At 41.2% G+C, this 14,673-nt stretch overlaps 1 protein-coding gene across 1 annotated transcript; it reads right to left on the reverse strand.

The window, feature by feature from the left end:
• Nucleotides 1-967: 967 nt before the first annotated feature.
• PPP1R3E (protein phosphatase 1 regulatory subunit 3E) lies at nucleotides 968-9,747 on the reverse strand. Its single transcript, XM_005528230.3, has one exon. The coding sequence runs from the start codon at nucleotides 8,587-8,589 to the stop codon at nucleotides 7,636-7,638; it is 954 nt and encodes a 317-aa protein (XP_005528287.2). The 5' UTR covers nucleotides 8,590-9,747; the 3' UTR covers nucleotides 968-7,635.
• Between the last annotated feature and the right edge of the window lie 4,926 nt (nucleotides 9,748-14,673).

The following is a 14,673-nucleotide window of genomic DNA, read 5'->3' on the forward strand; positions in this document are numbered from 1 at the left end:
TGCATTCAAGTATAACAACAGTTTTAAATTCAAAGCATATTCCTTACCAAAAAGAGATCTAAATTACACTCTGTGATTCCAACTAATGCAGTCTAATATTTATGTAATGGTACCTTAAGAAAACAGTTCTGGATTCTTTAATTTATGTGGGCTAAGAGTTCATTTTTACTTCAACAGAAAGATTAGATGGATGTTAAGTCATGAAACATTGCCTCTGAAAAAAAAAAAAAGAGACATCATTTTGATGAGAGATGAGGGCTAATATTAATTACTGCACCCTTCCAAAGAAACACATGCAAAAAAAAAAAAATTACTATTAATGAGACAGCTAGGCAGATGTTTCTGAATGAGGATAGAAAAATAATTTACACCAATTACATGAGAACAAAACACAGAACATTTTTTCTCCTTGTGGCTATATGGCTTTTATCTGTATTATAAAAAAGGCTTAAAATGTATTACAGAAAAGCTGAAAACTGTTCTTGGCATTGCAAGAGAAGATGTTGAGTACACTAAATGATTGAATAGCAGCACATTGTAACAATTCAATAAACAAGTATTTTGAAGTAGGCAATGAACAGAGAAAGAATATTTGGAAGAGTGTTTGGGATCATTTAGCTGACAGTGGGACAGCCTCAGCTCTGCAGTTTTTGCAGCCCTTCCTCAAGCACAGGATGCTAAAATGGTGCTATTGAAACAAGACAATAAAAACCACAAGCCACATACATTTACGTCCCATCCCCCAGCAGAACTCCTCCTGCAGCTTCCACAGAGAACACTCAATGGAGACACCCTCAGGACAGGCTGGCTGGGAAATGTGCCCCAAATATCAGGTATTTGTCTCAGATTTGCATGTGCATCCCAAAATGCACCATGGAGGTTTTGGAACATCTTTGCTTCAGACCCTCAACACAAAACACATCATGGTTTGTTGGTTTAAGAAAAAAAGTCTATAGTTACCACATGCTCATGATTTGTCTCAATCTTTAATGGCAACTAGAATCTACAGGTTTATAAATATCTCTTTTTCATAATTGTGACAAGCAGTGACTAGATGCAGTTTTGGTGGAAAATTTTCTGAAATACTGTAAGGCTAGGTAAATTACAAGGCATTATTAGAAAATGTTGATTTTGACTTTTGGTGGTATTATATTAACTTTTACAAACATTAGAAACAAACATTATTTGGTGAAATATAAACATTGCAGAAGACACTACAACCAATAGTACTACATTTCCTAGTCAAGTACAGAGCTAAGTAACAATTTTTTTTCAGAATGACGTTACAGTAAATCAAAGAAACAGTAATAAAAACCTGCATGTTGAAGAACACCCTCTTCAACACACAGAACCTCTATTTGTGTAACACTACAAGGGAGGAGTTGGGTTTGTTCAAACCTCTCCAAGAACAGCAATTCTGTCACAGCAATTTTCCTGCACTGCAACCTGGGTTTGTGTCCAGACCTTGACAGGTTTTGCACCCTGAGTGCCACTCCATGAAGGAGGCACATGAGGTACACAAATATTTTTTACACCACAGTTCCGAAACTTGACACACAAGTAATGCCAGCCAATTTTAGTTTGACTACCTTCGATCAGCTTTAAAAACACACTTATTAGCTCTTTGTGTTTAGAAGTGTAGCACAATTTGGCTTTTTGTTTTAAGATACACAAATACAAAAAGTTTAAAACTCAAGACAGCAAAACAACTTTTGTCCTAGAAAGTGGTAAGTGTAACGTGTGAGACTTGATTATGCAATGCTATGAAATATTGTCTTGTTATTGTTATTCAGAGGAGTTTCTTATGATTTAGTGAAGTCAGGTTGGACAAAAAAGAGCCTAAATTTGTAACACCATTTAAGACACACAGTTTTCTTAATGACCCTTTAAACAGAATATTCTATACGTAACACACTGATACATGAGCTACACCAATCAAGTTAATCCCTATAAAAACAGGTGCACCATAGAATTGCATAGAAAGAAATCCCTGGTATTAACAGCTTGCACTGGAGACTAGGACTTTCTCCCTGCCTTTCTAGATCAAAGCAAGTATGTTTTTTTAAAAGCACATCTCACACTTGACATTATTCTTAGCTATATTCTTTGGAATCACTAGTGCATATGTAATTTCAAGCAGTTTTTATACTTCATGCTATTGTTTAATATCTAAAAAATGAAAATTGCAAGGAAAAAAATTCCCTGCCTTTCCCTCCAAAAATCTAATGTAAAATAATATTCATATATAGCATAAAAATAAAATCAAATCTTTCCTCAACAAAAGAGGCCTCAAGCAAAAGCCAGAGTGATTAATGAAGAGGATATTCACATGAGATAGGGAAACCCAGGGTCAAAAATCCTTTCTGTGAGGGTATTTTAAAATAGTATTTGTAAGTTGGATAAAGAAAACCCCCAAACAATAGCCAATGGTTTTATAGCTCAGTATCCACTTTGCTCATGGAAGACCTACATTCAAGCCCAAGCAGTTGTAAGGAAATAAATCTTATCTCCTCCTTATTTTAGGGCAATTCTCTCCTATCAGCTGAACCTGAGAAAACTTCACTGAAACGGGTGTGTTTCCCTGAACATGTTTAATTTTGAAATACACCACTGTCTTCCATTTTAAACAAAATACTGATCAGCTCTACATAAGGCCAGTGGGCTTTGTTTTACAGCAATATTGACTATATTTACTTCTTGCCTTGAACTATTTTTGTTGGAAAATCCTTAATTTCAGTGCTCAAAAATATTTCCATTCCATCAAGTAATTCTTCCATTTACTCCAAGCATGTGCACGTGGAGTATCTGCAGGAAACAGAATTACTGAGGATTTGACAAAAAGCCATGCAGAATAGCTGGAAGGTCAAAGTAATTTACTTCAGATATTCTTTGCACTGAGCACTTTTGTTTCATGACATAAACCTTGCAAACAGATTAAATCCATCAAAAAATTTAACAATATGTATTATGCAGCATCAGATAAGTAACAATAAAAGTTGAAAAAGCCAGGTCTCCACGAACAGATTTCATAGAAAACTAGAACTTCTGGCTTCAGATAGAATATATATTTAGAATATTTGTGCAAGAGGTGAATATGTACAACAAATATATTCTGTTATATTAACTATAGCCATAATTGGTTTCTTTTTTGCTTAACTACATAGAGGTGTACCAGGAAGACATATTTCTGACTGACATTTCTTTCACTGTAATATTGGAAAATATTATCAAATCATTCTGGCTGCTATAGATACAGTATTTCTGGCACAGCTAAAAATGTGTCAGGAATTAAGATTATTATATTTTTGTAAAAATTTCATTTTAATGACAAGTTCATTATTGGACTTGTGGTGGGAGAGCTAAGGAACACGTGAGCTTTATTTCTAGGAAATGCTGAAAGGCACATAAAAATTTTAATATATGTTCAAAAAATCAAATTCTGAGTATTTCTGCAGGTAACTTTACATTAAAATTAGCAGCTGCTTGCCTGTTGGCATTATGGAAAAACATTTCATGTATCTGTAAAGGGATGATGCTCATGCATGAACAGACATTTGTTCATTCAAGTGATATATTTGCCCCTCACATCTGCTGAAACAACTGAGTGTGCACTTACTCTGTTGTTTACTGAGATACTGAGGCATACACATTCACATCAAAAAGTTACTTGCAAATGGTAAAAGGAGAAAAAAATTAATTTACCTGAAATTCTGTACATTTAGTGAAAATAAGCACACCACCTTCAGTTACTGATTTTATGCTAATAAATAATACGTTTTTCTAGCTGAAATTCCATTTATGATTACTTAATAGTTCTCATTTGTTTTAGGATTTCTAATAATTAGGGTAAATCTCCAAAATATTGCCACAGAAGACATAGAATCACATGCAAAAACCCTACCAGTTCCAGTGTGAAGCAGCAAACATCCATGTCTATCAGAATTACAGTACGACTCAACTCGCTGTATACATGAGCATTATAGTGCACATAAAATAACATGGCACATTTAATAAAGCTACAACTTTGCACCATAAATGACAGACACATTTTTACACCTGCAGAGACATAAGCAATGAATAATTCACTTACAAGTGAAGTACATGACCTAAGGATTATTGCCTTGCCTAAACCATTCTGGTATCACTTGGAAAGGGAGGTGGCATGGATCCCATTCATACATATAAAAGCATTTTTTCCAGAAATAGATTGGCTTGAAATTTTTTGAATATTTAAATTTGCTTGTGAAAGTTTTTTCTTGAACAATATTTTTTAGAAATACAATTTAAAATTATGTTTTGCTCAAGCTCCCGATAATTAGTATCCTGCCAACTTGAAAATGACCCCCTTCAATGCAGGTTTTTCTCCTCAAAGTCATTGTTTATGCATTATATAAATATTGTTTGACATTTCTATTTCATCTCCACTTACCACAATGCTTCTAGCAACTATTAGATGGCATAGATGGGCTCAGATTGAAATCTAATGGACTGAAAATTACACGAATGCTGCCAGTGGAAAAATTCTCCCAGCCACCAAACAGAACACATTTGGAAATGTGAATAAACTTTTCTTGGAAATAAATTCAGGTGACAGAAGTGCAAATGTGTAAATGAAGTTGTGCAGCTTTGGCATACACTACTGATAATTTCTATGAAAACAGCTCAGTCTCCTCCCACAGACTTCAACAGCATTCTCTGGTCAAAGCTGGCTGTGTGCAGCCTTCCTTTTCCAGCATTACAATGGAGCTGTCTCTAAATCTTCTACAAGACCATGTCTTTCACTGCACTGGCACATGTCTCATCAATAATCTCTGATCAAGTCCATAAAGTTACTCACAAAATTTAGGCTGAGGTCAGGATTAACTGCTTGAAAGCTCAGGAGACTGCTTTGCAAAACACTCTCCTGGTATGCTATGACTTCAGAAGGTTGAATATTCAGATTTGTGTTTGGCAAAGCTGGCCATAAATAAAAGAACAATAATATCTGAACAGTATTATAAAGCCATAGCCCAATTCTGCCTCTAAAATTCCAACCAAGAACAACAGTAAGTTCACCTAAATCATGATCACCAATAAAGTGAAATACAACAACCTCTGTGTGCACTTGATGCAGGTATATCCACTTAGGTAATTCAAATTGCGAGTGTTTAAGCCATGGGTGCTAGAAGGAGATTTTAAAACTTTTTTAGAGACTTCCAGAGAATTTTTAGAGACCTACATATGTTGCATAAATCAAACAACAATGAAAACAGTGTAAATCAAGCAACAATGAAAACTGCCAATCACTGGAAAATATTTTTGAGTTTCTAGAATTGCTCAAAAAATTGTTTTTAGCATTGCCTGTGTTTTTTAAAGCCATTGAAACAATAAACAGGAAATCCTGTTAAAACTTCCTAAGCAAAGTTGCAGCATCAGTTGATCTAAAATGCATAGAAACTACTTTTTTCTCCAAGCATTTTCATTAGTCCACATAACTGCTCTTGGTTCACTCTCTCAGTTAAAAAGGCCAAGCTTTGGAAAGCTACAACACATAAATAAATGAAGGTTTGCTATATTTCTATCAGATTTCAAAGTGCTTTCAAATGGAGAAAAGTCCTTTTCCTTTTCTCCAGTATTAAGGCTCTTATAACATGTAAAGTTCAACTAAAAGACACTTGGGCTTGCTTTAACAAATACACCACTTAATATATTTTAATCACAAACATTTTAAGACCCTAGTTGTGCAATTCTAGCTTTATAAATGTGTTCTAGTAACTCACAGGATGACTGTATTATAAGGTGGGGACCTTAATACACTAAAATGTGAAATACTCAGTAGATGCTGATAGTGTATTTCTGTAAGTTTGGTTTCATTAAAAGCACAGGGATTAGAACACTGTTCTTTAGAAATTAAACCAACTTTTCTTTAGAAATTAAAACCAAACTGCTTTACTGCCGAAAGCAGTCTTGCTATTACTTCCATTAAATCAGAACCAGTAATCTACAGAAATGAAATTAAATACTCTTTTCCCATTGAGTTTCCAGACCTCTTTTTTCCCCAGAATTTATAAGTTTAATTATTCTGACTGAATCAGACCCTCAGGAGACAAAACTGCTCCCAATCCTCACCAGAGTCAAAAGGTTCTGTGAGAACTCATTACTCCAGACATAACTCAAGCTGCTCGGGATACTTAACCCTTTCAAGAAACACAAAAATGCAGTTAAAAAAAATTGCATTTCATCCTGAAACAACCTACAGAAAATCCAAAACGTAAAGGCCTGTTCTTACAGCTCTTCACAACCAGAAAATCACACTGACATGGTTTTACCACGCTCAGAAGTCATAGTCACAGAGGCCCCTCTCCAGCAAAGACATACATGCCTCAGTCCTGGAAAATTAGCACCCAGATTTGGCACCAGCACAACCTGTATTCAGCTGAACTCCTGAAAAAACATGTTTAAAAAGGAAAATGCTTGGTTTACTGCTAATATAATTTAAAACATACCTTTGAAGGCAGAAGTCAGTATGCTGTGTAATTTTGATCGATATACTTTTACCTGGCAAGGTAGAACTTTCTTACATTTGTCTAATTAAAATTCACCAGTTTTGTGAAATCCATCACTTACCGAAATTATTATGAAGAATTTGGAGCAGGAAATTCAGAAAGCAGGTTCCTACACTGATACTGTTTAATTAAACTGTTAACTGGAATAAAAATGAAGGTGTTGCTCATGATGCAGACTGGAATTACAGATTCAACTCTTGCCTCTCGTTTCTTTGGTGCAGTTCCACAGCTTTCCTGCTGACCTGAACACAAGCAGCTTTGTGGGACCCATCCTACTGAAACAAACACCAGACCCTGACAAACTTTTCCATCACTGTACCACATGAATTCTAAATCAAAACACTTTACTTTAAAAATCTGTCAGCGAGTTGTGTTTCAAATGGGATGTGATGCTGTTTTTGTTTCTTTCTTACTATGATTACATGAAACAGGGTTCAAAAGTTAAAAAAAAAAATAATAAAAAAAAAATCTTTGCTTTAAGTAGAACACTTTCACTGCATAATGAAACACAGCTATGCCTTGGGGCATCCGTACTTTTGTCTTTTTGGGTTCAAAACTAATGAAAGGGTGAAGGGCCCTTAGCCTGCTCTATCAGGCCCTTGACCCCGCGGGATAATTAACACGAGTGGGTCAGAGAGGCGCTGAGGGGATCCAGCCCTCGCCGGGCTTTGCTTGAGCAGGATTAGGCAAACAGGACGGAGTGGTGCCCTGTGGCAGCGCCCTCCGTGTAACCTGCTGAGGTGGCAGCAGCTCAGCCTGACCTCCGGGGCTGGGAGGATGTGCTCTCACCTGCGGGTCCCGCTCCTGACCGGCAGATCCCGCACATTCCCGGCCCCTGACCCCGGAGCCCGGCCGGCAGCCGCTGCTTTGGTGGAACCACAGTGATCGGGACACTGAGGGGAAACCCAGGCCAGGCCTCCCTGCCCACACCCCGTGAGCGCCCGGGATGCGAGCCGGGGTCCCCCCCGGCCCCGCTAGTGACACAGAAAACACAAACTACCCCTCTGTAAACAAAACTCGGGAAAACTCCTCCGGGCGGCTCGCGGGGAGGGGCCCGCCCGACCCTGCGCGGGCTCCGCGCTGCCCCGTTTCAGATGAAGTGGATCCAGGCAGAGCTGTCGGGGTCCTGCGGGGGCCCTGCGGCGGGCGGGAAGCGCTGCCGGCCCCGCAGCCGGTAGTTCTTGCCCTCATTGTTGTCCCAGTACTCGGAGCCTGCGACGCGGTAGCGGACGGCGAACTCCAGCGTGGTCTCGGCGGCGGCGGCGCCCAGGGGCAGCAGGAAGGCGAAGCGGTCGGTGATGCCGTCGGCCGGCCCGGGCGGCTGGTACGTGGCGGCAGCCTCGGCGCAGCTGGCCCAGCCATTGAGCGTGTAGCGGACCGACACGACCTTCTCGTAGGCGAGGTTGAGGACGCGCACGGCTCCGCGCAGCCCCGCCGGCTCTGCCCGCACCCACTCCAGCCTCACCTTGTGCTGCCGCACCCGCTCCGTGAAGCCGGGGCTGGCGCCGGGCTGCGGCGGGAACAGCGGCTCCAGCAGCGGCGGCGGCGGGCCGAACAGCACCGGCTCCAGGTCGCCCAGCGCCGGCGGCTTCCTGGTCTTGAGGAGGTCGGCGGGGCGCGGCGTCGGCGGCGCGGGCAGCGGCACCCGCGGCAGGTCGGCCTCGCAGAAGAGGTGCACGGAGGTGAGCTCCAGCCCCAGCGAGTCGGCGAACCGCACGGTCTTGCGGCGCGACGGGCTCTGCTGCAGCGCGGGGCGCAGGCTGCGGTCGCCGGGCGTGGGCAGCGACTTGGCGCGGCGGCGCTGCGTGGGGCTGGGGGGCACGGGGGGCGGCGTGGGCTCCCGGCCGCGGCTCGGCGGCGGCTTCTCGCTCGCCGCTTCCCGCACCACGGGCGTGGGGGCGGCGTCGCCGTCGGGGCTGCAGCCCGCCCTGCACTGCGCGGCCAGGCTGCCATAGAGGCAGGCGCTGCAGCTGAAGTTGCGCGGCAGGTAGAGCCGGGGCGGCGGCCCGGGCACCGAGCTGTGCAGCGAGCCCGCCTTATCCATGGGCTGCCGGCGGGAGCGGCGGCGGTGCCGGCGTCTGGCGCGGCTCCCCGGGCTCCTCCTGTCGGACCGCGGCGTGCGGATGGCGAGGCGGTTTTAGCTCCCGGTCCGCGGGCTCAGTCTCTCGCCCGGACCCGGCGAGATGCCCTCGGCACTGTCCAGGTCGCGGCCGGCCCCGGGGGATGCCGGCGGGTTCATGTGGGGGGGGGCGGCGGCGGGACCGCGGGGTTCCGGCTGCTGCCGCTGGTGACGTGCCGCGGTCAGGCAGCGCCACACGCCCCGAGCCATCCTTCCTTCCCCATGGCTCCCACTCGCCCCAGTGCCCGCCTCGGTGCCGGCCTCGCCACGGCCCCTAACTACACCCTGCAGCTCCCCCTCCCCGCTGCCCCCAGTACCGCGGCTACGCCGTCCCTCTCCTCCTCCTCCTCCGCCTCCTCCTCCTCCTCCTCCTCCTCGCTTCGCTCTGTTCTGGGTCTTTCCTCGAGGATCTCATCCAAAAGGAGGAGGCGGCAGGGATTCCCCAGTGGAAGCATTAAAATTCATAGCGGCGCTCTTGCTCGCCCGATCCCGTTACAGAAATAGCTGCGAGAGGAAGAGGCAAAGCCGGACTCGGGAAGATTACACGGGCCGGTAAGAAAGAGCTGGCTTGCAAGCTGGATCTCACAGTGTACATTAAAGGAAGAAATCCAGCTGATCTGCTGTAATGCGTTTACAGTACATCTGCCGAATAAAATACACCTGCCGCAGTCTGCCACGCGTGTCCATCGGGGGGGAAAGGAGCTCCGGCCGAAACACGAGGGGATAATTGTGTGAAACATAAACCGCGCTGCCTTTTGTCAGAAGAGCATTTGGAAATTGCTAAGCAATATTCAAACAAATTACAGTTTAATGACAGGCTCTGGTGTAGCCAGTTCAAGGAGCTAAACCACCACTTTAGTAAGCCGCTTCATTCCAGACTTTCCGTAATCTGGGACTCATTTTTAATTAGTAAATGGCATTAAAAACAATGATCCTACCATCCTGCCGGAGCCTGAGCCTGAACTGTGCTGACATGTGATTCTGATTTAGCTTCTGAGCAGGAGCTTTTTACACCTCTTGCATTTTATCTGCAGCACTTGGTGTTCCTTTGACAGTCTAGGCAGTGGAAATGCGGCTGATAAGATTAAGAATAGGACAAGTAAACCCGATAAGGACTAAGAGTAAAAAAAAGTAAAATAAATAAAAGCCATGAGGGAAAAGTTACCTGCTGTTTCATATTAGAAAAATCAGCTTTATTTCCTTTACTAATGAGTATGAAAATAATTCCTAGATTATTGGTGCTGGCTTCCAAACCTTTTAAATGACAGATGATTCCCAAGTAGGGAAAATCATGCCCATCGGTATTAAATTTGACACCATTATGTTTCATTGTGCCACTGTCTCACATTTGTAGCTTGATTACAGGTTTTGAAAAATCAAATAGTAACAACATAAATAAGTACATCTGAATTAATTAGCCCAGAATCTTTAAATCATCTCACTTGTCCTTTAATGCACACCATGGGAAAGATTTTTTAGGTCTCTCTCCTGCGTCTCACTCACAGAAATGAGTATTTCAGTAAAACATGAACTCACGTCTGGTTTTCATCTACTCAGGTTAATATGGGGGAGAACAAGAACAGACTCAAATAATTGTTCAAACAGGTTTTAAGGCTACATCCTTTTGGATTTTTTTACCCTCCATAATTTCTCTCTGTCATAATGAACATTTTCTAATGAACTAACACTTGGTTTTGCTGATGTTCATTTTATTTTAAATCAAGTAGAGAGAATTTTGGTTTTTACATCAATATGCAAAGTCTTTGCATTTTTAAACCACTGTGAAACTATCAGCACTAATAAGCTAAATTGGTTTAAACCAAATTACACATTCAGTCATGTCTGGATATTTTTGTGGTATGCCTAGGAACACAACGTTGGAGTCACTTCGCTTCTTCCATACTTTACACAATTGGGGTACCTTTGTAAAGTTTCACTTCCCTTCTTCTGGTAATGTTAGTTGCCCAACTTCTTACCATAAACCTGTGTAATACTACTGCTTTTTGACTTTTTTCAGGTCTCCTCTTTCCTTCCACAACCATATTTCATGGAACCAAAACCCACAACTTCCTTCTCTGGTGACTGCAGGTGAGGTAGTTCATGTAACTGAGTTGAAAATACAGATTCCTCCAAAGCAGTGAGAAAAGAAATAGCATAAAACCTGAGAAATTTCAGTGAAAAGGAAGGAAAAAACCCCCACAAATCAACACAATAAGCTTTGGGCCAGCCAGGGTAAGGCAACATGAGGTACAGGGGCACTTCAGCCTTATGTCAAGCACTGTCACTGTGTAACCACCAGAATTCTCACAATGGTATTTCTCACTTTCTTCTCTCAATCTGAACCTTCCCATTCATGAACCCAAGGATGCTGCTGCTTACTTTTTACTCTTGCTCACTTGCCAAGTGTGCTGTGGGAACTCTTACCCACGCCTTTCACTTCTAAGAGTGTCCTTACTAGCAGGCTGGTCTGCCCCCTCTGATGAATTTTAAGACAGATGCAGTAAATTAAAGTCTTGAGCACTGAAATTTAACAAATATACACGCAGACATTCCCTCAAATAGCCTCCAGCCTTGTGCATCCTTCTGTGGTGTGGAAACTGATTTGAGTTAAAGATGGGAAGCATCAGGCACCATTTGTAAAAGGAAATGTAAAAAGAAATTTTGGGTTTGCCTACTATAAATATTTGTACACAGCAAATGCTGAAATCCTTAGAAGCAAGTAAGCACTACCACACACAGAAACCATGGTTTAATGTATGCAGTAGTAGGCAGCCATCCACCACCCCCTCGGTCTTAATTTAGTTCACAAAATTTTGAACACTGAAGTTTCAAAGCCTAATCTGTCTCTGCTTTTACAGTGCAATGGTGAGGACATTTTTCAAGACTCTTTTCTAAATAATACTGTCAAAACCAAGTTGATACAGAAATCATTAGTACTGCTCTAGCTACCCCCTTTAAAGAAATACCTATTATCATTTTGCTGGAAAGTAGTATTTTTATAACAAGATAATTTTGAAGGTGCCAGCACTAATGGAGACAGCATCCTGCAAATTCCAGAGCTATGCAGGTTTGCTCTATTATAGGGAAAGAGGAGCAGAAGGTCTTACATTGCAATTATTGTTGACAGTCTTAGGAAATGGTGCTCAGGCATTGTTTTCATTCCTCCAGATTCCTCTCCCTCTGCAGATTTAAATAGCACGGTCACAGGATAAAGGTTTGTGCTAATTAACATTGTCCTAGTAACATTTTGTTGACCTGTCTCTGCATCTGCCAGCTGACATCAAAAATTTTAAAGGCAGCCTCTTTGCCTATGTGAGCTGAGTGCCCCTGACATTCCTGCCATGCCAAAGAGCATTTAAAATCTATCTGATGCTTGAGAATTTCCAGCTAAATGAACAGAGACATTTGCTCCCTTTTTGTTAAAAGATTCACAAAGAAAAAAACAAAACTGTAGCAGAAAGTGAACGGAGAGCTTTCTTCTGCTGCTTTTATTGATTGTCTTGAGTCCAGGTAATCTAGGAGAAAGCAAACACTGGCGCTGGGGAGCATTAGGCAGGACTACAATGGAACCATTAATAGGGCAGAGTGTCTGAGTGCTGGGGCTTATCCAAAGTGCCCACTGTCACATGTCCACTTTAACTTTCCAGAACAGGTTTATATTTAGCAATGAGAATTGCAGGAAGATAAAATGGATGTAAAGGCGAAGTGCACTATGGTTACAGCAGCTTTGGAGATGAAGTTGTGACTCAGTACATACACTGTAAAGGTCAATTTCTACTCCCATTTGTGCAGCTTCTCTGAAGCTGATGAACTATGTAGGTGTTACATGAGAATAACACCCCTGAGTTTAATAATCTTATGTGACTACATGAATGTGACAATGGTATTTGCACTGTCTGTAAGCCTTGCATGATACAGGTGTTCTGCATGCTTCTACTTTAAAAATACCTTCCTACACTGATGATTAACTCAGATTTTATTTATTTACCCAAGAAAATATCTTAGTCACATCTCAAGAAGTGCCAGATTAGAATTAGATAGTGCGCTTGAGGTATGTATCTATCTATATGTAAAAAATTAGGTATTCTGTAAAAGGACAATGGCTTTGATTTCTGCATCAAATATTATCTTTACCAACCAGGTTATGCAGCCTTTATCTATTAAGGTGAAAATTCTTTGATTCGTGGAGTTGTATCAAGGATATTTGATGTCAAACAACGATCAGTGAAAAAATTCCAACAGGCTGGAAGCTCTGCTGAACAAGACATGTGACACTTGGAAAAGGTGTTTTGTGCTTGGGTATTAGTTTCTAGGACTGGTTTTGTTTTGCTGTTGCTTTTAAGTACTTGGATCCAAATGAAGACATGGCATTAACAAGAAAATAGAATTTTAAGAGTTTACCCACTTAAATGACCTTGTGAATCTGCCTTAGAGTATGATGATGCTCACACATAATTTTATTAATTAAGCATTAACTATCTGTTGACTCTTGAGTGGCTTAAGACTTTTGGAGAGAGCAAAAAATAAAGCTAAAAAAAAGGCCCAGTTAAGATAGTGAAAAAAAAAATACCCTAACATATACATCACATTTATGGAGAAAATGATAAAGAGCATTTATCATTATATATAGCATTTTTCTTATATAAATAATTTTGTGCTTTTTAGAAGGATTCAATTTTCTTAACAAGGATTAAGTAACAGCAAGTAAGTCTGGGATTCTTTCAGTCCTAGAACTTCTAACACAGCTCTTCATGGAAGTATCTGAAAAAAATGCACTTGAAGATGTCCCCAAATCCCATCTTCTGGTAAAAGTCCTCGTGACTCAGTTTTCATGTCATGCTATAAAATAACCACAGGGCTTTCTATCAACTGCAAATGGTCCCAGTAGCATTAGCTCACAACTTTATACACCCAAAAATAAGCTTGTTGCAGATTTTATTTTTTTTTTCACAGCTAGGTCTAATAGACCATTTTCTTCCCTTCTTCTTCCTTCCTTCCTTCTTCTTGTACCTTTCCCCCCATGGTAAAATATTTTCTAATCTGTTTTCCATATTTAGACATAAAATGAAACCTCTACAAAACCAGCATCCTTCACAAATAGCCTCAGGATAAAGAAATTAATATATATTTGTTTCAGTTGCATTTTCCATTAAACAGAAAATGCAAACATATACATATATATACATATATGTGAAACTAGAAACATTTTTCAAAATCCAGAAGATCACTTCTTCCATTCAGACAATTGAAAATAATGATGCTTCCTGTGAGAAAGCTGAAAAATGAACGCATTACCAATTAAAAGTAAAGCCAAAGATGTTTGGCTTTAATTTTAAGTTGCAACCATTGCAGACGATAAGTTTTTTAGGACTACATTAAAAAAAAAAAAAAAAAAAAAGTCACAGGGAAAACCATAAACATTATTTCCTTGTTTTCCAGTGTTTCATTCCAGGTAAGAGTTTTGCTGTGTTTTTTGAAACTGTCAAATCAAACAGATTAGACAGAGGTTTTACAATAACCTGACACAAGAACATAGACCACACTCAGATTATTCTACAAGACCTGCAGCAGAGTGCCAAAAAAACCTGCTGACTAAAGGCCTAGAACATAAAGAAACATACACAACACTTTAGACATCATAAGCTTAATTGAGTTATGTGCCTTTGAATACACCAGGTTCTTCCAGCAGAGGAAACAACAGCTTCTTGTTTTTGTGTTAAGTTCTCTCAAGAACACCACCATTCCTGTTCAAGGAAAGGAAATAAAGTTACAGGCTGGATCAGCCAGAAGTGCTTCCTGCATTCAAGGTGCCAAAACAAAACAAGTGAATTGTTTACAACAATGTAAAAACACAATGATGGAACACCTGAAAGTTAAATCAACATTTTTCTCCTATTGTTTTAGGTCCAAACATCCAAAGGACTGATTCACTGTCAAATTCTGGGGCCAGAGAGAAAATCTGCCTCTAATTGCATTGTTCTGATGGAAAACAACCAGCTTGCCAGCATG

Source organism: Pseudopodoces humilis, chromosome 14 (assembly GCF_049639895.1).
Source record: "Pseudopodoces humilis isolate 2021_Gansu_Grassland_sample_001 chromosome 14, ASM4963989v1, whole genome shotgun sequence".
NCBI lineage: Eukaryota > Metazoa > Chordata > Aves > Passeriformes > Paridae > Pseudopodoces > Pseudopodoces humilis.